The sequence below is a fragment of the Octodon degus genome, unplaced genomic scaffold (genome assembly GCF_000260255.1).
Source record: "Octodon degus isolate 3935 unplaced genomic scaffold, OctDeg1.0 scaffold00078, whole genome shotgun sequence".
In the NCBI taxonomy this organism is placed as follows: Eukaryota; Metazoa; Chordata; class Mammalia; order Rodentia; family Octodontidae; genus Octodon; species Octodon degus.
Window position 1 is genome coordinate 2,661,013 of NW_004524654.1, and position 26,652 is coordinate 2,687,664.

The window sequence follows — 26,652 nt, forward strand, 5'->3', positions numbered from 1 at the left end:
TTATACTAGAACTACATATCCATCTGTTCGAATTTTCCCAAATTGATTTTATATATATACGAGGTTCACTGACAAATATTAAAGATAGTAGGGCATATCGATTTTTACTAGATCCCAAAAGTTGAGTCCTGGAATCATTATTAAAAATTAAGTTTGGAAACTAATTATGTGCTAAGTATTTTATTTTATTTATTTCTTGGTGTGGTGCTAGCGTTCCAAACAGGGCCTCACACATGCTATGCAAGTACTATATCACTAAGCAACATCCCTAGACTCTTAACTTTTAAAACAGGTATTACAGCTTGATGTTTCCCACTGGGTGGGAGCAACAAGCCCCGTATGATTTACAGCAGTGTTCTTTTACTTGGGATTTTGAAAACTTTAAAACCAAAGCTAGATCGCCTGCATTCTTTTTTTTTTATTGTTTCTTTATTTGTAAGAGAGCACTTTCCCATCATTTTGATTTAATTTTTAAAATATTAATTTGTGCTCAGGAGAAATAATTTAAAAATTTTGTTTCAATTGCAGCATAAATTCATGTACTGCTTTGCTACAAATATGACAGATATCATAATCCAAAATAAAAAGGGCATGTAAAATGCTACAGTTGCGAATATTTAAGACAGTGTAACAAAAACGACTGAGAACCATATCAGTTTACTATCCTTCAACTATTTTTCTGACAGTGGAGTCAAATAATGTTGAATTATAGTCCTTACAGGAAGTCTTATTTCATGTTCATTTTTTGATCATTTTCCTGCCAGGCCCTATAGGAGGATGGCCGTATGCCAACTTTTCTTTCAAAGTTTCTGTCTACATTCTCAGGTTCTGCTTGGTGACTGTACGAACGCTTATTAAAATGGTTAGCGCCAAAGACGCAGCTCTATGTTAAGTAGCCTGCCTTCCATGCGCAAGATGCTGGGTCGGATCAGCAGCAGCCGAAAATAAATAAATACATAAATAACTGTAGAATTTCACATTTGTTGGACATATTTACATTTCATAAGAAAAACTGTTGTTGCTATGGAAAACATAACACTACCAGTATGAAAATACTTCATTTGAATTCACGGCGACAGTATTTTCATTCATGACAAGTGTCTGAATATTATTTGTTAGCCATCCTTCACAATCTCTCCGACTCTGCCCTACAAGGTTTACCACAGCTATATGTTAGTACTTTCACCTCTCTGCTTGGCCCTAATAAACGTGTTTCTACTCAGGGACTCCAAATGGTCTTTGCGTTTTAAGAGTATGAAGTTTGAGCGTAGAATTTTTGTTCCATCACCCAGCAACAGCTGTGTTTTAAATCTTTCGGACTATGACAAACATATTAAAACTTAAACATAGGAGTGTTTGAAAACATAATGATTTAAAATTTGTTTATTTTTAAGTTGGGCAATTATGGGATGACATAGCAGTTGATTTTTAGAAAATAGGACCTGCATTTTATTCCTTTTCTCCACCTTCCTCCTCCTTCTCTTCTTCATTTACTATTTATCCTTCTCCATATTTTCTGATACAGTTCTCCAAGTTAGCACCAATCATTATAGCTATTTTTTACTTATTTATTTATTTATTGGCGGAACCGGGGATTGAACTCAGGCCCTTACGCTTGCCAGGCAAGCGCTTACCCTACTGAGCTATGTCCCCGGTGCCCACCAATCATCCTAGTACACAGGACCAGTCCATGTCCTTGTGAATGGGAAGCAATGGAGTCACTCTGGTGAGAGGAAAGTGGCTGTTTGGGTGACCTCTTGACTCAGAGCTAGTTAAATCGCTGCACAATTGTTACTGTTATGGAGCTTCACTTTATATGAGGAGCATTAGAATTACTGCTTCCATTAATAACCGTGGAACTTGCACTAGGGACGTCAGTTGAGAGAGAAGAAGAAGGGGTAATGGAAGGAGGGAGAGTAGGAAAAGAGGGACAGTGAGAAAGGGGGACTATGAAAAGAACATTTGGCATGTTAGCATTTAGTTCTGGAGACATTCAACAGTGCACAGTAATTGATCTCAACTACCTGCATAGGCCCTGCACTTTTTTCTTTTTATTCTTTAAAAAAGTTTTAGTGCTCCTAATAAGAATCAATACATCCTTACTCTGAAATTCCCACATATACACCAAAGCCAACCAGAAACGGACAATAAAAACATACCTGGTACACAAGGAAGGAACTTTTAATTCAAAGGACACTAATCCACAAAGGGTCTAGAGTGAACATCCCAATTAGCTAGTGTAGTGACAAGCAGTCAACACCTTATTATTTAATCATTAAAGAGAATCTTGCCATAATTTCCCTTCGACATATTTCAAAAAAAAAGGAGTTAAGAACACAACACATGGCTCACAACAACAATGGAAACTAGACTTAGAGGATGCAGATGCTCCTGTACTTGCAAGGCTGAGAACAGTCTGGACAACAGAAGTTCCAGCACTGAGTTCCAGGATTGAGTCATTAAGTGGGACCCCGGGAATCATTTACAATTTAAATAAGATGTGTCCAGATGTAGGCATTTAGAAGGGAAATACCTGACAAAGAGAAGATTTCCCTGCTTCCTGCTTTTGGTGTTCAATTATTTTATAGCGAATGAAAATAAATGGCAGGCATTTCTAATATCAGTAAACATCCACTGTCTCCATCTTTTTTTTTTTTTTTTTTTTGCTAACCCAGCAGATTCAATCCATGAAGGACATTAGTTGTTTCTTAAGCCATCCCTCATCTGACACCTCCCCCAGAGGAAAACCTACGTTTCCCCAGGACACGTCAATGTACCATTTCAGAGAGAGAAAGAGGGAGTGGTATTTTTGTTTGGCTTCATTTCTTAGTCAAGTCCTACTTCAGTTTGAAGAACTGTAATCCAAAGTATTCTTTAAAATAAAACATAGTGAACTTCTGAAATAAAACAATGACCACCAAAGTTCCCAGGCCCACTTAGGAACCAAAGTGTATAGATCAGAGGCCCCAGACCCGCACAACCCAGAGGCCTAGCTACTGTCCCCTTCGTCCCTGGCCCTTCCTTCCCCCACCCGCAGAAACCTGCCCACCACGCCTTAGCATACAATGCTTAGCGCTTAGCATTTGACCTGCCTGGCCAGCCTGACTTAGGTCCTATCTCCCAGCCTTCTTTTTCCTCCTCAGAAGTCAGACGCAAATCTGGATTAGCATGCAACAGGGCAGGCAGCGGGCGCAGCCACCCTCTCCCAGGAGCTGGTAAATGCAGATTCCAATAAGGACCCTCACACACCACCCAGAGTGGTTGTTGAATTAAAATAAAAAACAAAACTGTAATCCAAAGGGAACATTTTTCTGTTTCCATCGCCCTGTGGGGAGGATCTGGGCTGCTCCTGATGCCCAGTCAGATGTCAGGCCCAGCTCATCTCTATTTGCTATGGACAGCGTGGCCACCCCTGGAAGGAACCTTGCAGACCCACTCCATAATTTGTTCCTCTCCCCACTCTCCCTATTGCTCCTCTGAGTTGAGGATGCTTAGATTCAAGGAGTAGAAAGCGCCGATCTCGGGAAAGAAGGCTATGGCTGGGCCTGAGCCCTGTAGGCTCGCCTTCTGTCTAGCGTCTGGGTGGCCAGGTTCTACGGCCACTACCTATACGCTCTCTGCGCCCTCATCTCCACAGTTGGCTTCCCTGTCTCTGGGCCAGCCCCCCTGGGACTCACATTCTTGCCGGCTGCCAATCAAACCAGACCATACCCTCGAAGCCTCCTCCCATACCGCTCACCCTCTCGGGCCACTCTAAAGTCCAGCTCGGCCCTGCACCGAGTGAGCACACCAAGGCAGGCAAGCTCCCGGCGCCGTGGAGAGAGTGCAGAGCCTGGATGGAGCACAGCGGACGGGAGAGGGCGCCCCGGAGGCCCGCGACTGCCCAAGGTGGCTCTCAGGCCCTGGGACCCTCAGGTCACCCCCAGACTGACGGGTGGGAAGTCACACAAAAGGACAGAGGGGAGGGCGTGAAGAAGAATAGGATTACAGTTTCTAGTGGTGTGTTACTCTGATACACACACATACAAAATACCCAGACCAACAACACTACACGGCCAAGTGGATTTACGCTGGTTTAGCCCTCCGGGAAACCAACTAGCATCCAGGTAGCAGCCTTTGTGCCCTCCGAGGACAAAAAAGTAAAATAAAATAAGCCTTGTCGCCAGTGGCCCCCAGAGAGGAGGGTTAATGAGCTGACAAGACCCTGCATTCACGCCACAGCGAGGACACCCAGTCCCGGGCACACTCTGCCAGGTTCGAACTGGCCGGGCTCTCTTCACAGACAGGTGGAGAAGCCATCTAGCGGCCTGGCCCCGGCCGCTCTAGGGTTACAACGTCCCTGGAGACTCGATCCAAGCTCCAGGGAGCCTGGAACCTCAGCCCTCCCCTCTCTGGCCACCTCTCTAAAAGTCAGGAGCTCACCCATGTGTGAGCAGGGCACAGGATCACGGGAGCCCCGCATTCTGCGTTCCCCTGTCCAAATCCAGTCCAGAACCACTAGTTCCTGACCCCTAAGAACAGGAAAACAGAGAAAACAAACTGGGGTTTGGTACTGTCCAACCAACTGGGGCCTGGGAGACCCCAAGGAGTCACAGAAGGCAGCCCCCCCTCCCTCATAGGCTAAGTGAAGAAGCCGACTGACTCCTAACTATGGGACTGAATGTAGGACTCCCATAGTTTGAAGAGAATGAAATGAGAATTTTTACCCAATACAACTGTACAGCAATCTTTGCATATTTCAAATTAGGGTGACTGGGTAATGAAAGTTTACATAAGGAAAAGGGAGAACTCAAAGAAATTGCATCAATTTTGCATCTCCCCAATAAATCTCATAACTTTGGTCCTTTATCTTTGACTTTAATAAAATAATGATTCGTTGAGAAAATGGGGTATAAATCTTCATTTTGGAGGCAATTAAAGTGTTGATTTCATTCATGCCCCTAAGCGATTCTTGTAATTTCCTCAAATAGCTTTATGTACCCAGCACTTCGTAGCTTTTAGAATCCCATTTTCTAGTTAGGCTTGTTGGAGTACAATTTTTATTCAACAGCAGCTACCCAAGGGTTCATCTGCAGAATCTGCATATCACAGCTCTTAGGGCTGGTCAACCAAAAGGCTAGAGAAGCCAGAAAGCCGGCAGGACTAGGGCAGAGAGCCTCTCGATTTTCCCACCTCAGCCCAACAGCCTTAGGACCGCACAAACTATCCATTTGGTACAGCGTCTACACTGCCAAAAGTTTCCGACTCACCAAACAGCAGTGAGGATCCTGCTAGTGCTTTTAAGTTCTGCCTCACTCCTCACGTAGGAGGGGGACACCAGCCTGGGTCAAGCCTGGCATTTATGCTAAGGACATGATGTTGAGAGAAGACACCTTAAGATGACAAGGAGGACGAGGCGTTGGGCTAAGGCTGCCCAAGACAGTGGCCAGCCAGCAGAGCTTGCAAAAGAAAACTGTCGCTGGCCTTTGGCTTAACAAAGGCAGGCTGGTCTCTTCCCCCAGGATGGGAGTCAGGTGCCACTTCTGAGGAGAAGAACTCGGGCCTTCACTCTACAGAGAGGGAGGTAGAGGAGGCAGCTACCTAAGTCTTTAGGCTCCTTGTAAAAATTCATAACAGAGCTATCTTAGGCCCAGCTTTATCTCACTCACTCCTCACATTTTCACTTTCATGGCATTTTTGCAACTCATTTGGACCACTCTAGAGACAGTGCAAGAGAAATAGAGAAACTAGGAGCAAACTGTGGTGTCAGGGTGACAGCAGGAGAGAAGCAACCCCTTCCCCGCAGCAACTCCAAAGGGAAGTCTTCCCACTTAGCAACACAGCAGCAGAAGGGCCTGGAGCGGAGCTGCCAGAGGAGGGGGCACAGTGAGCAAACGGCAAAGTGGAGAGCAAAGGCGGCACTGGGGGCCACACCCAGAGAGCTGCCAGGGGGACCCCCATGTTAACACTTCAGAAAACTGCCAACCCGGAGGGCCCAGAGCACGTACCAGCTGGAGGATGAGGAGGAAAGAGGAGGAGAAAAGTCCATATTTATCTGTTTTTCTAACCTCGGCCTGGTCTTATTTTTTCTATTAAGTACAATAAAATGGGCGAGCTTGCAGCGAACACTGCACAAAGCAATGTTCAGTGAGGTCTAGAAGCGTTCGGCCGAGGAAAACTGACAAGACAGGCTAATGAACCGTACAGACAGGGAGAAAATAGCCAGCATTTGCTAGATTTCAAACCCTCACTGTCTCTCTTAGACCACCTATCTTGGATTTATTCCTAATAAAATAAGAAATAAGCAGACCCTACACATTTCTTTTCTTCAAGATAGAAGGAGGAAAATGCTCATGAACAAAGCCATACAATCACAGGCGGGCACTGGCAGTTAACACTCCCATTATGATAGAGGGTAAATAAAATAAAGACAAAAATTAAAAGCGACAAGAAACAGGTCAAGTTTGCAGGCGAAGCTTTTACAAGCTCATCTCTCCAGGTCGAATCCCAGAGCCAGCCTTAATGAAGCAATAATAGCCACATTATTCAAAAATTTTCATTTCGATGGAAATGTATCTAAAAGGGACTTAATCATATGCAAATAATAAAAGGAGGTGATAGTGACCCAGCAAGCAATATGCATACAGATTTTTTTCTTTTTCTTTTTCTTTTTTTTTTTGGTGCCAGGGATGTTGAAATTGTAAAGCGCGTACCTGGTCGGTTAGGTTTGCTGATCTTGTTATATCTTCACTGTCTGACTTTGATCCTCCTTCTCTATCGTCTATCACCAAATCGATAGGCATTTTCCCTTTCAAACAGCTAATATACCGGTGGCAGAAATTGTCACATAATTCGTGTACCTACATTATGACAGAAATAAAAAATGGAAATATAATCAGGAGTACATAAATGGCATTGACAAGTGCAATCCACCCCCCTTCTGAGATCCAAACTTCCAAATAGGGGAAACACAGGGCAATTGTCCTCCAGAGACCCCCAGATGCATCCAGAATTAGGAATAACTTTCTTTTCTTGCAAAATAGAGATATCCCAGAAAATTGACAGTGACAAGATGATTCACAGGCTACAACATATTCAACACCCGTGTTAAATTCATCTGCTCCTGGGGCTGTGGCCATTAGAGAGGTGACCTGTGGGGGTGACACTTAAGGTAAACTATTTAATTTCATCCAGTTACTTTATCATAAATCCTTTTCCAAAGTGTTTAAGGAAAATATATATATATATATATATATATATATATTCCAAAGGACCTGTACTATGGTGACAGAGGTTATGTGCCTGACAAATGAATCCCTATAACATTTGTAATAATTAAGGTATCTATCCATAAGGAGAACATTTTAGGATCCTTTAAAAAAAAACCCAAAAGGAAATCAATTTACCAGTATCCATATTATACAAAAGCTACAGCCACAAAAGCTTATGAAATTAATTTTTTTTCCAAAAGAAAAGGACTGAAAATACTAAGGTGTAAGAGAAGTGGTCACTCTCAGGTCTCGGGTATCACTGACAAGCAGAAACTCACAAGAAATCCCAGCATGCTTGCAATTGAATGTTAGTTTGAATTACAACGCATTAAGTTTTTATTGCTGAGATTTATAGAACAGCTAGCAAAATCACGTTGTCCCGCACCCTTTCTGGAGTGTGAAGGTGGAGTGTATGCAGGAGTCACAGATTCAAGAAATTGCCACAGTGATCGCCCTGCTTTGTCTCTGCGAAAGGCTCCAATGTGCCTCCTACAACCACCTCCTCCAGTCTCCTTGCCGGCTCCCCCTCCACCCCTCCACCTCTTCTGTGACCTGCCGCTGCTCTCAAACTGTCTTCCAGAAACTCACTCAAACTAAACAAAACTTTTTTTTTTCCTCCTCAAAGAAGAGGAGGCAGAGAAGAGACGGGAGAGGAATTAACCTGGGCGGCAAACTCACAACAGCATTCTAAACAGCAAATAGGAAGCACACAATTGCAACTATTTACACAAAGCCAGCAAGGTATTAAGAATGAACACAAGGCGTTTGTGATCCCGGTTTTAGTGGCTGAAATTGTAATTAAACTGAGAAGAGAAATGGATGCGAAGATTGGCCTTGACACTAATTACCAGAAAGAAAGACATTTATGCAAATATCTCAGAAGCCCGAAGTTCAGCCATTCTGAACCCTCCCCTCCTGTGTTTAGGGGTAAGGGTGAAGTAAAGGGAAAAGAGGCCAAAGAAATTACCTTCTCTAATTCCAACAGATGAAACCTTAATACTTGTATGGCTTGAATCATCTGCAAAGACACAAAAAGAATGAGTGCCCCATTCATAGTTTGCAGCAAATTGGCTATCACAGCCCTTGCATCTCCAGCCCACCCCTGTCCCCAGTAAACAGAGTTATTTTGATTTATGGCAAAAACACTAAAACTTAATAGCAGTGACTGGGTACCATCTAGAGGTTTATATTTCTTAAGGAGAAAATATAGCTAAAACAACAACAAAGCATCTAAGTGGGGGTCATAAACACTCTCCTCCTCCACAGCTCTCCCTTTTCCTCCATCCCTCTGACTCCATCCCTACCCCAAAGGGGCACAAGGCTGGGCTAGATGTTTCCTTGGAATAAATGAATGGAAGACATTCCAAGTAGACCCCAACAGTAGCTTCACACGTTGCACACTTCCTGCTGCCTTCTGCACACCTTTCAGGCAAGCTGGTTGTCTAGCAGCTCTTGCCGGGTCCCTGCCCTGGTGTTGAGACTCAGGGCTGGGGAAGTCCGCAAAGTTTAAGCACATACGCTGACAGGCCAGGAGATAAATCCCGGCGCTGATTAGAGCCGCGCAACCCGGCTGTCATAAAAAACAAAAGCTCGCGTTTCCCGCGCCAGCTCGCCCAGGCCCTCTCGAGATGAATTTATTTGCCCAAGATCTTGTCCCTCAGTCACTTGTCCTTGGACCGAAGTGTGTGCAGCCCAGCCGATTCGCAGCTATGGAAAGACCAGTCTATAAGCCTCAGGGCTCTCGAAGAAAAGCTGAGGGGCTGGGGGCAGGGTGGGGTGGGAGAAGTGGGGGAGGGGAGTAAAGGGGTCAACTCTTACCAAGTTATCCAGTTCTGGATTAGAAGAAAATAGAGGTTTTTCTGCGCGAATCTAAACACAAGTGAGAAGGAGAGGGGAGAGGGAGGGGGAAGAAAAAGAAAGAAAACATTTGAAATCTGGTCCTCTTCCTAGTTGCATGCCTTATCACACTGTCGGGGCAGGATGCAGCCTTGGGAGGGGCTCCCTAACTCTGTCCCATGCAGAACCACTGCAGGGTAAATCCAGCCGAGAACCAGCCCAAGGCTCAGCCGTGCTCCTATGACCCACTAGACCAGAGCAGCTCCGGGAGGTGGAGGGTGTGATTGTATTTCCCAGACTGAGCTCTCTGCCTCACTTTGTACAGGGGGAGTGGGTTTAAGGATGCGAGAAGTTACCGCAAGCACACTTCTCTGGAAGGGTCATTTCGGGGTGCATGCAACACGCAGGGCTTAGGGCGAACTCTCTGTTGACTACTTTTCCGAATGTGCTCGCTGTGTGTGTGTGTGTGTGTGTGTGTGTGTGTGTTAGGGGAAAGAGTCCTTTTTTTCTTTTACTGTTTTTGTTTGTTTTAGAATAACATTTATTTTGCTGACCTGTTTGGCGAACACGGCTATATCTTCATTGAATGACTCTGAGGAGCAGACATCCCCGCCCGCCACCCCCGGCTCGCGGGGGGTACAAGTAGCTAATTCACATTTCTCAAAAATCAGTGCTAAGAGAGGGAAGAGAGGGTGTCTGCAAGAGAATACAACAGTCACAAACAACACAATGGTTAGTCTCCAGTCTGGGAAAAAGGGCGCCCAAGGAAAACCTCCAAGGCTCGAGGCAGAGACCCCCTCCCTGGGTTTGTCATCTCCTCGACCCCCTTTTCTGCCCCCCACCCAGGTGACTGCTCACCTCCCCTTCCTCCTAGGGCTCTGAGGTCGGTGGCCTGAGCCCGTGGACCGCATCTGATGATCAGTGCAACATCTCTGGCCAGAGAAATTAGCAACATTTGCTCCGAATCAAACCCCAGCGGTTCCAGCAGCCATCTTGAATGAAGTTTCCCACCCGACCGCCCCTGGTCCCGGCTGCTGCGCCCGACCTGAGGCCAGGCTGGGCCGAGGTCTGGGCGAGGGCAACGGAGGCCGCGGGGAGCTCAGGGCTCTGAGGATCCCGGTAGCAGGCGCCCAACTAACTTGAGCAAGGGACTTCGGCGCTGCAGGACCCTCTGTCACAAGGCTGCACCTACCTACGGACCCCTGGCCGCGGCCCTCGGCCTCTCCTCGGCTCTTTGAGCCCTCCCCTCCCGGCGCGGGTGCCCCCCACCGCCCCCCAAAGAAAGTTCCTTCAAATGTTCCAGCGGTCAAGCCTTTCATTTCGCCTCTGCGGAGTGGCAAAGCAATAGTATTGTGAAGGGCCTAGATATCGCTTGTCTCAGCCCATAAAAAAGAAAAGAGAAAAAAAGAAAGAAAGAGGAAGAAGAAAAAAAAAGCTTCTTCTAATGCCCAAGGAGGTGTCTCTAGTCTTTTATTAGCTCTCACAGCCCAGCTGGAAATTTAATAGTTTGGGGTCCTTTTCAAAGCTTCCCCAAATGTTCTGTTCCAGAGTCTAAACCATTTGCACTTAACGCTGTGGACAGAACACTGGGATTTAAACCAGGCTCTTGCATAAGGGACCAGGAAATAAAGCAGAAAGATTTTTTTTTTTTAACACAGGAAAGAGGGTCAGTGTCGCATGATGTTACAAAAAAGAAATAAATGGAAATAAAAGTTGCTGCAAAGTAAAAAAGGGTCCTAAAATTCATCAGCACACAGTAGGCGCAAGTGACTTTCACAACGGTTTCTTACTAGTTCAGGGTCTAATCGGATAGCCAGATGCCGGGAGAACGCTGTCTGAGCTGCGGCCAAAACCCTCCGGCCGAAGAGCAAGGCATTTTCTCCTTGCTAAATCCTACAGGATTCGCTTTTGAACACAAAGTGCTAAAACGACTAGAAGTTTCTTAGTGTCTGTAACAATTCAGTGTAAACCTCTCTCCTTGACTTCAGTGGTCAAACCCCCTAAATGCAAAACATGTTCCCCCTTGCCTGACCTGCAACTGTCCTCCCTTGGCTGTATTGTGCAGTGGCAGAGGCAGCATACGGTTGCTGAGTAAACTTAGCAAGTCAGAACAATCAGTGGCTTAAAAGATTTTCCCTTAAACTAAAAGTTTCGTTCCAACACAAAGGCGCCTGCAGTTTGAAACCCCCAGAGCTCTGGAGCAAAGTCGAGCAAGGGAGCACTTGGACCCGCTGAACTGGAGGCTGAAAGGGGATGTAGAACCTTTAGACAACTTCTCCCAAACTGGGACCCCGTGGTGGCCACCGCAGCGGCGAGGCCGGGCGCTGAGCAAGCCCAGAGTGCGAATGGAGGTGGGGAGCGCCGGGATGGCAGGCCGCCTCCCCAGATTTTTCATGCATTGTGAATAAATAGTCACCAGCTACGGACCTCCAATCCAGAGAGGTCTGACTTCTCCTCATTTGGAGGGCATGGGGAAATAGGGAAAGCAACGCACTTCAACTCTTTAACTGCCGCCCATTGTACCTACCCATAAATGGCATCTTTATCTCTCTTTAAAGCGTCATTGACGGAGGAGCCCATGCTGGGGGCCATGGCGTTGGTATGAGCTGTGTGCGGGTACTGATGCGAGTGCAGAGGAGGCCCGTGGTTCAGGTGGTGGACCGGCTGCATGGACCTAGCCGCATGCGGGTCCCCATACATTGTAGAAGGGATGCCTACTCCATCCATGCCCCCGTAATGGGGTAGATCGTCGTACTGCATGACAAACAGGAGAGAAACAAGGTTCAGAAGGCCAGGCGGGCAAATAGGGGAGAAGCAGGGCTCGGAGCTTATATAAGGTCAATCCGGCTGGGTCTTTCAACCTGGATTTTAGTGGCCTTGTATTTCTACAGTTGAGATTTCTATTTTTAAAATAAATTTAAAGTAAAATTTCTAGGATTCTCAGTTTCTAGGTTCTCAGTAAGACTCCACTGACATTAAGCTTCTTGCCCTAACTTGTATCCCTATCAACTAATTCAGAAATTCAGAATCCTTTGGCAAGGAAGGAAGGAAAAAGGAAAGAAAGAGAAGCATTCTCCCAGAGGGCGGAAGGTAAAACGTGCATGTCTCTGGGGGAGGAAATTGAAAATCACAATAATAAAACGTGCCAGGACAGTGCAGCAAACCGCCTAGTTTCACAGCCCCTTCACATCAGGGGGAATTAAAAAAAAAAAAGTTACGATGGGAACAGCTCCGCCAAGCACGTGAATTCAGGCAGGCTTCTCATTTTATTTTCCTGCCAGCGTGGGGCTGGCCAGTTCAGCAAGACACTACATTTTCTGTGCTTTCCAAGACAAACTCTGCTAAATCATACAAAACAAACTGACCCCCTTATAAGTAAAATTTAAATAAGGGTAGTTTTCCCTGTACCTTACATATGAATTCAGAATTGGGCACCCCCCCAAGTTAAAGAAAACCTATAATTAAAACAGTTAATATTTTTTTATTAACAAAACTTACAAACTTTCTCCCAGACTACAGATCAATGAGGCAAATGTTATTCATCAGATTTTAAAAGTAAATTTGAAACCAAATGCACATACAACGCCTCATCTTTCTCATCTAGAAAAACTACTTTCACAATGTCATTATTTTTGTGCTACAGTTAGCTACTCGTTTTTTTTTTTTTTTTTTTTTTTTTAAATGCTTCATTCCAGGCTAAGTCTTTTTCCCAAGATTTGAAGGTGCCTAGAGTGAAATGATTTTCAAAGAAAAAAGAAATTGTCACTTTCATCTGCTAAAACCAGAGGTGTGAAAAGAGTTTGGAAGAACGCTGACATTTGCCTAAACCAAAGGAGTAAAGAAAAAATGTGTCAGCCTAGTAACTTTCTTTTGCAAACAGGGCTTTGAGGGCCAGGACACAAATTATGCAAGGAAGGCTTTTTGTAGAGCCCCTTTCTTTAAGAAACTACCTCAGTTGGATTGTCATTGTCTCACTTTACTCTCACTACATTTCCATTCAAATAGGAATATTGGGGAAATTAGTATTGCATTTTAAAAGTGAGTAGCTGTGTGCTTAGTATCCAATTAGCACAGGACTCATCTAAGAAAAAACTTGCAAAGTAGTGGCTTGCATAAAAATCCATGCAAACTGATATTACTTTAAAAAGTTGACTGTTACTCCAACCAATAAAACCACACAGAGTACTATGACAGTTATTTGCTTAAAACGCTAAATACTTCAAATGATACTAAAGAGGACCATAATCAATAACATATCAGAAGTTTCCAGCTGCTTATTTTAGTTTAAGTATAAACTTTAAACTTCTGGTCCTTGGATTCCCCAATTACAGTATTTTGTATCTAGCAGTCTTTTTTAACAGATGATTGCTGGAGCTTGTATTTTTATTTAGATAGCTGTTGGTTAGGAATCTGTAGAAAACTTGATTATGTGAATTAACAACTACAAGTAACGTACATATGCCTAGAGATGCATTAAATAAATCCTCTCTTGTTTAGGCCACGGCTTTAGAAGCCTCATTCAAAATGAGAGAAAGAAAAAAGGAAACTTTTAAACAGTGTCCACGTTTCAATTTAATCTCACATTTGAGCTCCACAATTGTTTTTAATACGTACCCTTTGCGCCATCGGCCTCTCTGGCTCCCTTCCTATTTCAACTTCTAATATATCCTCTTTAAGGCCAGTGTGAAAAGAAACAAATACGCAAATTCCCCCGGAAAAAAAAAAAAAAAGCGCGACGAAAAATCCCTTAACGTCGTCTCCAGCAATGTGAGCCACTGGTCCCAGATCTTCGGTCTACCGGACCTGAAGCCAAGCGCCCGAGTCACTGAGCATAAAAGCGCTCCGTTTCCAAGACAGCAGCGGGGGCAAAAAGAAAAAAAAAGGGGGGGGAACAGATCTTCTCTCCCCAAAAAATCAGCTAAAAAAAGAGAGAGAGAGAGGAAGAGAGAGGGAGAGAGAGAGCGCCCCTCAGACCCAACTACCAAATCTCATGGCTTTCTGCCACTCCAGCTGTCAATCACAGGCGAGGTTGTCAACGTGGTGAATGAATGATCATCCGCTCTGTCTTCTTCTGGTCAGAACACCTCAAATGTTAATATTCAAATGCACAAAGCCCTAGCGCTCGCTTCCCTTGAATCAGTCCTAATTCCTAATCAGTTTCTCTCTTCTCTCGCTCTTTCTCTTTCTCTCCCCCTCGCTCCGTCTTTGCAACTGCTGCACTGGAGGGAGATTAGAAGAAGGAGGGTCAAAAAAAAATGTCTGTCTGAGTTTGTCTTAAAGGAGCCACGATCGATGCTGTCCGCTTGCAGTCCCCGTGCGTGTGTAAAGTGTGTGTTGCACAGGCGGAGAGGTGGATTCCGACCAGAATGCTAGAACCCGGAAGTAGTGGTGGCCATAACAGGTCGCGTCTTACACAATGCATTGGGCTGCAGCAAGTAGGCTCCTCCGCAGGGGTGGGTGCGCGTAGCGAGCTCAGTCCGCACTGGAGAGGCAGAAAGGCGCTCCATTAAATCGCACGCGCAGGCACAAACACCACCCATCCCGAGCACACGCACACAAGCGCAGGCAGCAGCGCCCAGCCGCCGGTTTTATTTTCTATATTCTTTTCCTCCCCCCCCCGTCCCCCCAACGACTCTCTACCCAAAGCTGTCTCTCTTGAAATAAACTGGGAATAAACGCGGGCCAGGCAGCAGCGGGAGTTATTTTGCACAGGGCTCCGCGCATAGACTTCAAGACTTTCCTCGAAATTATTGGGGTCTGCCAGTATTTTGTTCCGGGGAGGTGGGTGGTGCGCAAAGTGCTGGATTCTCAGAACTGGACGCCCCAAAGAGAAAAGTCAATCCGAGAGCACGAAGAGCTGGAGCTGGGCTAGGAAGGCTCTGCTCGGAGTCCCAAGAACGTGGGGCGGAGGTAGCTTGAGATTTCTGCAGATCCAGCTTAGAGTTTTTCGCTGTCAGAGGTGGACGCCCGGACGGAGGACAGGAAATGCTTGCATTTTGTCACTTTGGGTCTGGACGCCCCCACCTCGCCCCTTCAGTTCCAGCCCCAGCCAGGGCGCCCCGCAAGGAGTGAGAGAGGAAGGGAGGGAACAATGAGCCGGGCTCTGGGAATGTGCCCCCAGCGCCTGTTTACAAACACCAAGCTATTTATGATCGCCGGAAAGCGAAACCCGACGCGGGCTCTGCGCAACCGGACCTCGCGGGCGGGCGGAGCCGGGTCGCAGAGCTGGGGGAGAGGCTCCTCTCCCTAACCCGCTCCGGGCGAGGCAGCCGTGCGCCCAGGGCGCGGCGCGACGGGGCCGGCGCGCTCCGCTCAGGCTGCGGCCTCGGCGCCTTTGTCTTCGAGGCGCCAAGGGGCTTCAGCCGCGGCCTCGCCAGGGCCTGGAGGGGCTTTGCGCCCCCCGCTCTTGCCCTGGCGACGCCCTGCGCTTTCCTCCCCAGACTTCTGTGCTCATACTCCGCTTTCCTGTTCCCAGCCCTGCTCGGCGAAAACTCCTGATGCCAGAGAAAAAAGAAATCCAGTTTGGGAGCTGAGATTTCAGACAAAAGCTGCCAGTCCCCACAACTCCGAGTCTCGAGCCAGTCCCTGATTTCAACTTTCTCTGTCTCGATACCTATTTTCTGGGCTTAAATACCTATGCCCTTCTTTTCATTCTTCCACCCTAAATTTGCCCTTTATTATTATATTTAGTGGGGGTACTTTTGTCTTTATTTTTCCTGCCCGCCTGGCTCCAGTCTGCCGAGGCGCCTTAGCCCCAGCCGCTGGAAAGCTCACATCCCAGGCAGGGCTCGCAGCTAGCTCGGCTCGGAGAGGATTCTCGCCTCCTCCCTCCAGCTGAAACCTCGCAGAAAAATCCCCCTGCGGTCGACTGGAAAATGAGCTCACCCAAATCTCGGTAGGCAGCGGTGGAGGAGGGCCCGGCCAATCAGGAGGCGCCCCCGCCCCGGCGGCCGCGCATTGGCTGCGGGGAAAATCAATTATCAAATAATCGATCAGCAGGGAGCTTCGATCTGCCGGGAATGCTAACTGCCAGTCCTGATTCCCGCCCTGACGGTGGCCAAAAGGCTGACTCCCTCAAAGCTGCCCGCCCGCACTCCCATTGCCCCCACCCCCATCTCACCCTACAGCTGCGGACCAAACCCTCACCCTGGAGGGGATAGCTGGTGGAAAGAATTCTGAGAAGGGTTAGGGCCCCCCTTCAAGCGGAGATTGTTTGGAAAAGTTAGGAGCTCACAAATGTGTTGAGGCCAACTCATAGGCGCAAAGGAAGGGTATTTGCATCCGCCCGCGAAGTAGCGCTCAAGTTTCTGTTGAGTGGGCTTCCGAGGAGCAGGGGAACCGGGCGGTTGTGTTCCACCGAGCGCTAGTGGGCTCCCTAGGCGACATCAGCGCCGGGCTGCTTCACCCCAGCCGAGCAGCGACCGCGCAAAGCCGAGCAGACGACCTTCCCAGCCTGCTGCACACACCCCCGCCCCCAACACTGAACTTGCTCCTTGTGTGCCCGAAGGGTCGAAGGGTTGACACGCGTTCCCTAAAACCTTCAGTGCGCTTCGAGTTGCAAGAGATCAATTGTTCAAAGAAGGAAAATCCCCCAGGACCCCTTAGCATTTACCTGTCCCTGCTTTCTTATTTTTTTTAGTTTCTGTCTTCTGTACTCAAAGTTTATAATGTTTTACTTTTATTCATCCTATACTTGTGTGCCATTTTCTGATACAGTTACCCTGACACATCGCTCGGGAGGTTGAGGCAGGCCTGAGAGTCAAAGCCAAGGGCGGGGAAAGCCAAGTGTGTTACCAGAGCCAAAGCCCAAGTCTGACCCTCCACTCCCACCCCAAGTGAACTTGAAAGCAGAATTTCAAGCCAACATGGAACCTCCTGAACTCAGGAAAGCGACTGTTGTTTAATTTCAGCGAAGCTGAGCGGGCTAGGCCAGGCAGCGCACTTCTTTTCCGAGTATGGGAAGGACTTTGCCGACCGGCAACAGCTAGCTCTTTCCTAACTTCAGAGTGCCCTGGGGGACACCTGAACGCCTGAGAAGGCCGCTCCAGGGGTGGGAGCGAGCTGGGTCTCCCCAGCAGGCCTGCGGGGGCTCAGCGAGGCTGGGGGAGGGGCAGGAGGGAGGGGGCCCAACCAGAGTGCAACGCGGCCGGTCTACGTTCTCTGTCCTTAAATGAGCTGCGAGGGAAATTATGTAAGTATAATTTAACTGAGAAATTTACTGTGAAATAGATTCCGTTGAACATGGTCTAGAGTTTCTTGGTCAGATTTAGGTAATGGGTTTAGAGGTACCTCAACGTGCGTCCACCTTTTCAAGTTTCGAAAAGATATATATATATATATATATATATATATATATATATAACGTTTTTGACAACAGGATTTATTTTATATTGTTACTTTCCAGTAACTTTTTCTGTTTTCTAACAGAAATGAAAACAAAGGACGGTTCATGTAAGTCCCTCTTTTCAAACATAACCAGTATTCTTCCGAGCAGGAGGAAGATTACGTGTGCTTTAACTACGATGTGTTAATTTTACTTTAAAATGTATTTGCAATTACCTACACAAAGATTTTCTTTAGAGACTGTGATACTTTGAGTTTGCGAGCTTAAACTCATCGTAGTTTTGAAAAGTGTCTTTCCATTTATAACTGCAAACCTAATACTCGTTCTAGGCCTTTATACGATTAATTCTGAACAATCAAGGGACTAAAACACTTTTACAATGTAATTACAGTAGTACAAATTGTTTGCCCAAACCTCATTCTGGATAAGGATTTTACAATTAGCAAACAGTTATTACAGTTGGTGCTTGCTGAGAGAAATTGCAGAAAGGACGTCTAGAGTTGCAATATAGTAGCCATAAAAAAAAAAAAACTCCTCCTTTAGCAGGGTAGCAGTTAATCAACTATTAAAAGGAAAAAGTGAAGGGACAGTTGTAGGTACAGTATCTTGGTAAACTAATGCAGACAGTAATGTCCGCTCTGTGTCAGCACCTATCCTAAGCTTATTTCAGATAACAGTTTTTTTAAAGGTAATATCTCTTTTATTTTGCTAAAACCTGGTCTGGGATCGGGTTCTGGCCCTTGGCCCCAGCTCTTATGATGCAGGCCTTCCAATCTGTTTTCCCTTCCAATCCCAGAGCATCTTCCCCAAGATAGAGAACAGAGACCAAAAAAGAGGCAGGCTGAGCCCTTGGTCTCTATTGTTTACACATCCTGCAGGGAGACATTGAGAGCAAGCAGTGCCCCTCTGGGCTGTTGGTATAGTGGCTTGGGAGAACTCTGCTGGAACTTTCTGTTCTCCTACAAGGAATTGTGTCTTTGGAAAGGCCCACATCCTGCATTAGGCTTTTGTCTTAAAAGTTCACACTGATGAGTCAGCTCAAAAACCCTCTGAAATTAAAGAGGCACCTCTTAAGGTAAAATGTGTGTGTATTTGCCGGCCCAGAATAAACAAAAGTCCGTTAATCAATCGAGTATGGCAGCTGTGTTCACAGTGTGATAAGGCTTTATCATCTGCCACCTAACTTTAAGATGCCTGTTAAAATGTTGTGATTGCCTTTTAGCTTGTCCTGTGGTGTGGGGGACTGAGGTTTGCACTCCAAGAACATCATTCCTCCGAATCTGTTCCCACATTAGTATTTGCATTTCAAAAAAAAAATAGAAATAAGGGGAAGGGAGTTTAAAGAAAATAACATTTGAAATCTAGTAGAGATACTAGAGGAATGTTGGAGATAAGAGCCTAGATGTGATAGGAGAAAGGTACTAAGAAGTCAGAGCTAATGAATGGCTTCCAGAAAAGTGAAATAACCTAGTTAGAGGTCTCGGAAAAGGAGAAATCTGGTTAGATGATATGAAGGAGGGTTAACCAGAGGGATTAGAGAGGATGTTAATCAAGCGCCCCAAAACAATTCAGGCTATACAGACTCACAGATTTGTTTACTGCATTTTGAGAAAACAAAGAATGGCTGATTCAGTCAGAAGTTGAGGAGAGCTCAGCTAAGGCATTTGGACCATTGCAGGGGAAATACCTAACTTGCTATGTTCAGATCTGACTGGAAAACGCAGAAATTTAGAAAAAAAAAATAGGGGGAGGGGCTTCCCTCACTACTTTTCTATTTCAAATCATTAAAATGCCTTGGTCTCTAGAGGAGGAAAAACTACACTGGTTAACATAATTACTAGCTCTGACATTTTCAGAACTTATAGAGGTCTTTTATTAATTAAATGGAGGGCTTAATAAAATATTCCTAATAAAATTTATGGTTGTCTTAAAACTTTCTAAACAGTGCTATAAATTCTTAATAAAATTAACTGGGAAATGAGTTATTAGCCCACACTTTACCCCTCCCCCAACTTCGACATAAGAAATGTCTGCAGAATGGAAAGAAATAGAAGCCTTTTAGTAAAATATAAATATTAGCTAAAGTCATACATTGCACTAGAAAAGGCTAAGCCTCAATTGTGATTTCTATTGGTCTTGTTCTACTATAAACCCCTGAAACTACCTACAAAGCTTCATAGAACTACTGTATTTTACTGTATTTTGTATATATGTACATATATGTGTACATGAACCTATTTGAAACAGTCTTTAATTTTCTGAACTAAGTTGTGTGTTAAATGTTGTTAAAAACCTTAAACTCTTGCAAAAGCATAGACTCACACAAGAAGCATAAGCTATAGAATCTTGATGGCTTAGGATATAAATACTTTTATCCATGAGAAGATAATTAAAATGAAATCTTATAATTTTTTCAATTTAATTTCTTTAAAGATAACCTTTAAACAATTTATCTGAACAGTCCCCCTTAAGAATAGTAGATGTATTTTGGGAAGCTGCATTTTGTTGAGCTGATATATAAAACTTTTCCTTGGCAGGTTATCTTAAGCGTTGATATACTTCTTTGCTTCACAGATCCAATGCTGGCTGACCTGCTGTATAAAAGCACACCACACTGGTATCACTCCAAACCTAATCAAACACCCTGGGTGAATTGTTTAGCATTTGAAGGCTTGATCTTTTGTGCCGTCTACTGGACAATGGAAAAACTGCAGTCTAGATGACAAACTTCCCTTGACCAGTATTTAAGGATGGAGGAGGGGTAAGGGACGCAGGGGAGGGGTGTGATTGGTGCTGGCCGCTAACAAGAGAGGACTGTGGGACTGAACTGAGACTCTCAGGACAGACGTTATCTAATTTTTTTTTCAAATTTGAGAGAAGACGTTAAGTATAGGTGCTCCTCCTTTTTTTTCCTTTTTTCTATTTTTTGACAGGGTCTCACTATGTAACTCAGGCTATCCTTGAGTTCACTATTTAGCCCAGGCTGACCTCACTGCCCTGGAAATCTTCCTGCCTCAGCCTCCTGAGTGCTGATTACAGGTGTGCACCACTTTACCTGGTAGGTTTCTGAAAAATAAAATGTGGGTGGTTGCCTGATTTTGAGTATAAAGTTGCTTGACATTCAAGTTAAATGTATCTGCTACCTGGATAATGTTGGATGTACAAGTTAATTATTGGAATTTGGAAAGTGACATTATGTAGTAATCGAAAACATTAGTCTTGAGAGAGAGGGGGGAAAGAACCTGTTGCTCAGAAACATGTTAGTGCAGTTCCCTTTTTGGCAGTCGTGGATGAAAATGTGAAACTTCAAGTGTTTTCACTGGGAAAGTCGCAATGAGAGAAAGTGTGGGTAACAGTCACAGTTGAACGCCATGAATTTGCAGAGGCTGTTTGATGTTCTTGTGAGCATTAAAAAGCCTGTGTACATTTTGGTTATGATTTTTAAAATGCTTATGAAGCGTCATCACTGTGGAGTCGGGGTGAGGAAGAAACAGGAATCTAATTTTGACCTCTATTTGATACTGCCATAGTTTTTGAAGTAATCATAGTGAATAGAATGAAGCAATTCTGTTAAAGCATCTATAACTGTATCTATATATCTATCTGTATCTATATATCTATATCTATATCTATATATGAAGTCAAATTGATTTTCATCCAGTAGACACAGGACTTTGGTACAAGGGCTATTAAAGTTGGTTTGTTTTTCTGAAGTTAAAATTCTCTATGACATTTTAGTAAAACTAGAATATATATATATATATATATATATATATATATACTTATTAGGATGACACTTAGAGAAAGCACAATAGTGAAAAGGAGACAGCTTCAGTATATTTTATTGATGCATAAATACATTTCAGTGATGTTCTTGGATGGCATATGAGGAGGTCAAAGTGATTTTACAGTACTGCATGAAGTGTCGATACGCTGAAAAACCTGGGCTGACATTCACTGCCTGCAGCATGGCAAGCCCAGCGTGGTTTCAGTTCATTTCTGCAGAAATGGTAGCGTTGGCATCTTTTAAACTTTAGCATAAGCAATTGAACTGTGGACAGCTGTGGTTTTATGAACTTCTATTTGATCCATTTTTTAAAAAACCCAAACAATTAAAAAGCTCCTAAGACAGTAGCTAAAAAGCAGAAAATTCTTCCCAAGTGGACGCAGCTAGGTCCTATGTTCTAAGCTGATAATGAGAGTACAGCTCTGCGCGCAGGAAGCGGCCTCGCAGACACGCTCTAGTCACCAATCGCAAACATTTACCTTGGAAGCAACTGGAGGAGCCAGATTGGTCATGGTTCGCATCCGTTTTCGACTTGATAAAGGGAAATAATTTGTGAAAACCTTCAGGCAAAAAAAAAAAAAAGTACTGATTATTCAAAACTAAATATTTTAACATTTCATTGAGTTAGCTAATGAATAAGAAAAACATCGCAGGCTTCCTGCAGCTCAGAAAGAATTCTAGTGGCGGAAAACAAGGAGCAAAGAGCCAGAAACTGAAGGGCGCCTGCTGAGCAGCTACTGGCTTGTGAATATCCGAAAATGTACTCTTCTGTGCCCTTATTTAAAAATGAAAAATAAATATCATCTTTCCTTGTCTTTTGTTTTTAAATGAACATCAGATTATGGATAGCGTGAGAAAAACAATATTTTTTTTCCTGAGTAATTTATGCTAGAAAGGGCCAAGCTGAAAACGTGTAACTAATGGGAGAAGCCCACGTATAAGCCGCAAGCAAATCGGTTGGAAACCGAGCCCACAGCCCGCGACGCGCCCCCGCGCCCGCGCTCACGGAGACCACTTCATTCACTGGCCGTCCGGCGGCCACTTCCGGGCTCCGGTCTATGCGGGAGCGCACAGCCTCCAGCGCGATCGCCGCGCGGCAGCCGCAGCCTGCGTGCGGGCGGTGCGGGTCCTCGTCCGCGGGCGCAGCGGTGGGGTTCCCCAGCCACCCCCACCTCCGGCCTGCACCCCGGGGGGCGCTGGCTCCCTGGGTCGAGTGAGGTCACGCCAGACTTTGTATCCAGCAACGGCGGGGGCTACAGTCTGCTTACAACCCGCTCGACTAGGAGAGGCGTTGGGGGAACGTGCCTCCCAGAGGAGGAAAGGGTAAAGGGGTCCCCTCCCCCCGCTGGCCGCTCCCCTCTCGGGTCTCGTCTGGCCGCCGCCTATTTTCTCTCGGAGCTCGTGGGAGGCAGTGGGCGGCAGCCGGGGAACGGCGGCTCGGCCGGGACGAGCGAGCTGGCCCCCGCCCGGCGGGTTTGGGGGTGACTTTCTGCCCAGCGGACTCCAGGTCGCCCTGGCCTCTCCCTCTGGGCCTAGCTGAGCTTTCGCCTCAGTTCTTGGACGGCCGCCCCGCTGCAGGGGCCCAGCGTGCCGCCCACCTCCCTGCTCCTCCTCCGAGGTCAAGTGTCCTCTGCGAGTCCGCGTAGCACGTGGGCGCCTTGGGGGACCCCGCTGGCCCTCCGCGCAGCGCTAGGACAGGCGCACGTTTGTGGCCGAGGTCGTGATTTGAGGTGCGCTGCCTTCCAGGCCCCGGGGGACTGCGGGGAGATGCATGCCTTTCCTACTCTGGGGCTCCAGGCGCCGAGGCTGGGGAGGCACCCTCGCGCAGGTCGGTGCGCTGCCCGCCTCACTGGCGCTCTCACCTCGGAGGGAGGAGAAGAGGAGGAGGAGAAGGCGGGGCGCGTCGGGGAAGGACAGCGGTGCCAGGAAAAAGGGAGGAAAAGAGCGTCGGGGACACAGACGCAAGGAGGGAGAAAGCGATAGGGAGCGGCACAGAGACAGAGGCAAGGAAACGAGCTGCGCTCTGGGTGACTTGTAGCCGCAGGACACAGTAAAACAGCCTCGCTCCCGGGTCCGGCCCACCCAGCTCTGTGCCCTCCCGGGTGTTGCTTTCAGCCTTGCTAGAGCCTTATCGCGGACTTTTGCATAATCTCTTGTTGACTCTTCTAAATAGTTCTACAAAGCCTTTGTGTCTCCCCTTGCTCACATTTGCAGACAATCCCTTGGAGAAGGTGACATGGAAAAAGAAAGTGTGTGTGTGTGTGTGTGTGTGTGTTTGGGGGGATGGGAACCGAATCCAGGCCAGTGAGACTCTCCAGTCATTTGATACAGAGTGGAGGGGTTGCTTAGCAGCCCAGACCCCCTTTTCACAGCCCCTGCCCCACCAAAGAGAACTTCTGAGCCGATATGATCCTTTGCTCCATTTCCCCATTTCACAGATGAGCAAGCTGAGACCCAGACAGCTGAGATCCAGACAAGTGATATGTGGCTTGCTTCTTTTTTCTGCAAACCTTGAGCTTTTTTTTAAAAAAAAATGCAATTAACTAATTAAAACAAAACAAACCAAAAAACCCCACAGACATCTCAACTAGGAAAGAGTTGCCTTTATGCTCTCCAAGGAAGCTTGGAGGTCAGGTCAGAAATGCCCGCCTGTGTGTTGGTGGTGAGTGGGGGCTCAAGCATGCAGGGCTACCTATGGATGACTGCCTCATCCTCTGCTCCAAAACTCACTTCCTTACCTGCAGCCTTGCTGACCTGGGGAAGACTCTGGGCAGAGTAGGGAGACAGAGGAGAATGGAGAGCTTATGTCAAATGGTGACGGTGCTGGAGTCTCCTGGGGCTGGCTCTTCTACTGTCCCTCCAGAAACAAAAAAAGCAGAACAAACAGATGAATAAATAAATTCTTAGTGTCCTTTGCAACTGATGGATTCTAGGCACAAAACTGGCCCAGGTCACTCAGGGCAGGAGTAGGGCATGGAAGCCACTGTTTATTCCAGGATTGGAAACATTAGACCCCAACTGTACTCAGCAGTTTGTCTTTAAGAATTTGAGGAGGAACATCTTAGAGAGACGATGTCTACGTACTAACTTTCCAAAAACAGCATGTTATTTCTGCTTACGCGAACACCAATGCCACCTCCACCTCATTACTCTACCTTTTGCAAAGACACTTCAGATTGTGTGGGCAAAATAAAATTTGAAGCTGGCACATCTTATTCTGAAATTTTTAAATCTTTGGCTTCAAATTTGACTCCTAAAACAAATCTGGTATAAATTGCCCTATCCCATTCCCTGTTCGCTTTTAGTCTGTAATTCCAATTTTTCTTTCTTTTTTTTTTTCTTTTCTTTCTTTCTTTTTTTTTATTTTAGGGAAGAGTCTACAGGGTGTTCAGGGTCTCACTACTAGAGCGGATTCTAGTAGTGATCTGCCTGTTTACACTCTCCCAACAGCTGGGATTAAAGGGGCGCAAACCCATGCCCAGTCTCAGTTGCCGTCTCAGTGTGCCCCCAGGGGTGGGGCCGGCATGCAGGCCCAGGGAATGTAATTCCAATTTTTGTTATCACTTTGGATTTTTGTCTTGATTTGAGTGTTTTGAATAGAAAACTGCTTGCAGGCTGGATATCTGTAGCCATCTATGTCTGTTTTTTTTTTTTTTTTTTTTTTTTAATTTAAATGTTACTTTAAAAAATCCTCAAATAACCTCAAACACTCTCTGAGGTTTAAACTTTAGTAATATTCTATGTGTAAGTACAACTTCTTGAATAAGTTCAATGCCTTTTTTATAAATTAGTTGATTCACATGTCTTTCAGTTAAAAATCTTTCCAACAACCCAAATTTGTTCTGCTTAATGACTGAAACAGCAAAACAATTCTGAAAGTTGGTCCTATATGAAAAAGCTAATGTAGGCAACCACAATTTCGCATAGCTGCAGGGAGGAAGGATACCAGAGTTTGGGCTCAAATGTTAGGTAAGGCACCAATGAGATGACTGAATTTGAAGATATTAACCACCTACAAAATGAATTGATTGTATTATTTTAATCTCTAAGTGCACTTTAAAATTTTTTTTTTAAATGGTATCGGGGATTGACCTCAGGACCCTGCGCTTGCCAGGCAAGTGCTTATTCTACTGAGCTATCTCCCCAGCCCTCTAAGTGCACTTTTGATATAATGATTTTTCTTTGATTTTGATACCAGAAATTGAACTCAGGACCTTCAATTTGCTAGCTGTGCCACTGAGCTATATCGTTGACCTTGATTTAATAATTATGTATCATAAAATTGAAAAATATATAGCTTTGAATTTTTAAAGAAGAAAAATTAGCATACCTATTTATTTCAGAGTAAATTTTAAAGAGGTTGATATTTTGGAATTGAGTTGGGGAAAGTTATTCTAAAGCAATAGCTATTTCCTGGGTTTGATTTAGGCATTTATATTCAATTTTAGAGAATTTTATCCTTCCTGATGTCCACTGAATTACTATCTAGTTATTTTTTAAAACATCCTCCCACCTAAAATAAAACATGTAAATATATTTCAGAGTGAAACTTTATACTATAGTATTTCTTGTCTGGTTTTCACAATGTAAAACACAATAGATATTGTGTGCTAAGTTTAAAACATTATATTTGGAGATATTCTCCTAAATAAACTTATATTTCAGGAAACAATAACCCAAAAACATTTTCAAAATGCCATATTCTAAGCAGATTTTGCTTATATATCAGCATGACCAAATACCAGGCGACAAATATACAGTGCAACAGAGAAGAGACATTCTGGCAGAGCGCGGCGCACATGCCTGTCCTGTCAGCCCTGAGGAGAGCTGAGGCAGAAGGATGGCAAATTCAAGCTGGAGTTCTTCCCCGACATTTAGTGAGACTGTATCCCCCAAAATAAACATAACATGTGTTGAATATGTAGCTCAGTAGTCAAATGCTTCTGGGCTTGATCTCCAGAATTAGGAAAGGAAAGGAAGGGAAAGAAAAGGAAAGGTTCAGTATGAAAAGAAACGAACACTAATGATTAAAAAAAAATAAATTCCAATTTTAGAGGAAGGAATTAGTATCAATGTTTTACAATTCAGATTTTATATTTAAGGTAGAATGGAACCTTGTAATACTTCTGTAAAATTTTGATACCAGTAAACTCTATGAAGTCACTATTTCATAAGACAGCATTTTGAAACATAATCACTATAATTACAACATTTGTATAGGCCAAATTTGTGATAATAATGGGCAATTTTTGGAAAATATATCAGATTCTATACAACTGACAATAATTTTTTATAAAATCCTTCAAAACACTGGAATCTAAAATTCTTGTGCTTTATGTTCTGGAGAAGAAAGACACAAATACTTTCACCTTCAACGTTTTCCCCGCATTCTCTCTCTCTCTCTCTCTCTCTCTCTCTCTCTCTCTCTCTCTCTC

At 45.1% G+C, this 26,652-nt stretch overlaps 1 protein-coding gene across 2 annotated transcripts in view; it reads right to left on the reverse strand.

Moving 5' to 3' along the window:
- Meis1 (Meis homeobox 1) overlaps window positions 1–15,209 on the reverse strand; it is a 135,908-nt gene extending 120,699 nt beyond the window's left edge. Inside the window, exons 1-6 of one of the 2 annotated variants that reach the window (XM_004636144.2) lie at window positions 13,701–15,209; window positions 11,614–11,840; window positions 9,641–9,782; window positions 9,069–9,119; window positions 8,218–8,268; window positions 6,693–6,839 (exon numbers count right to left, since the gene is read on the reverse strand). In XM_004636144.2, the coding sequence (XP_004636201.1) occupies window positions 6,693–6,839; window positions 8,218–8,268; window positions 9,069–9,119; window positions 9,641–9,782; window positions 11,614–11,840; window positions 13,701–13,712 (630 nt within the window). In that variant the 5' untranslated portion in view covers window positions 13,713–15,209. The remainder of the gene's footprint in view (window positions 1–6,692; window positions 6,840–8,217; window positions 8,269–9,068; window positions 9,120–9,640; window positions 9,783–11,613; window positions 11,841–13,700) is intronic. The other variant, XM_004636141.2, reaches the window with a different exon arrangement.
- Between the last annotated feature and the right edge of the window lie 11,443 nt (window positions 15,210–26,652).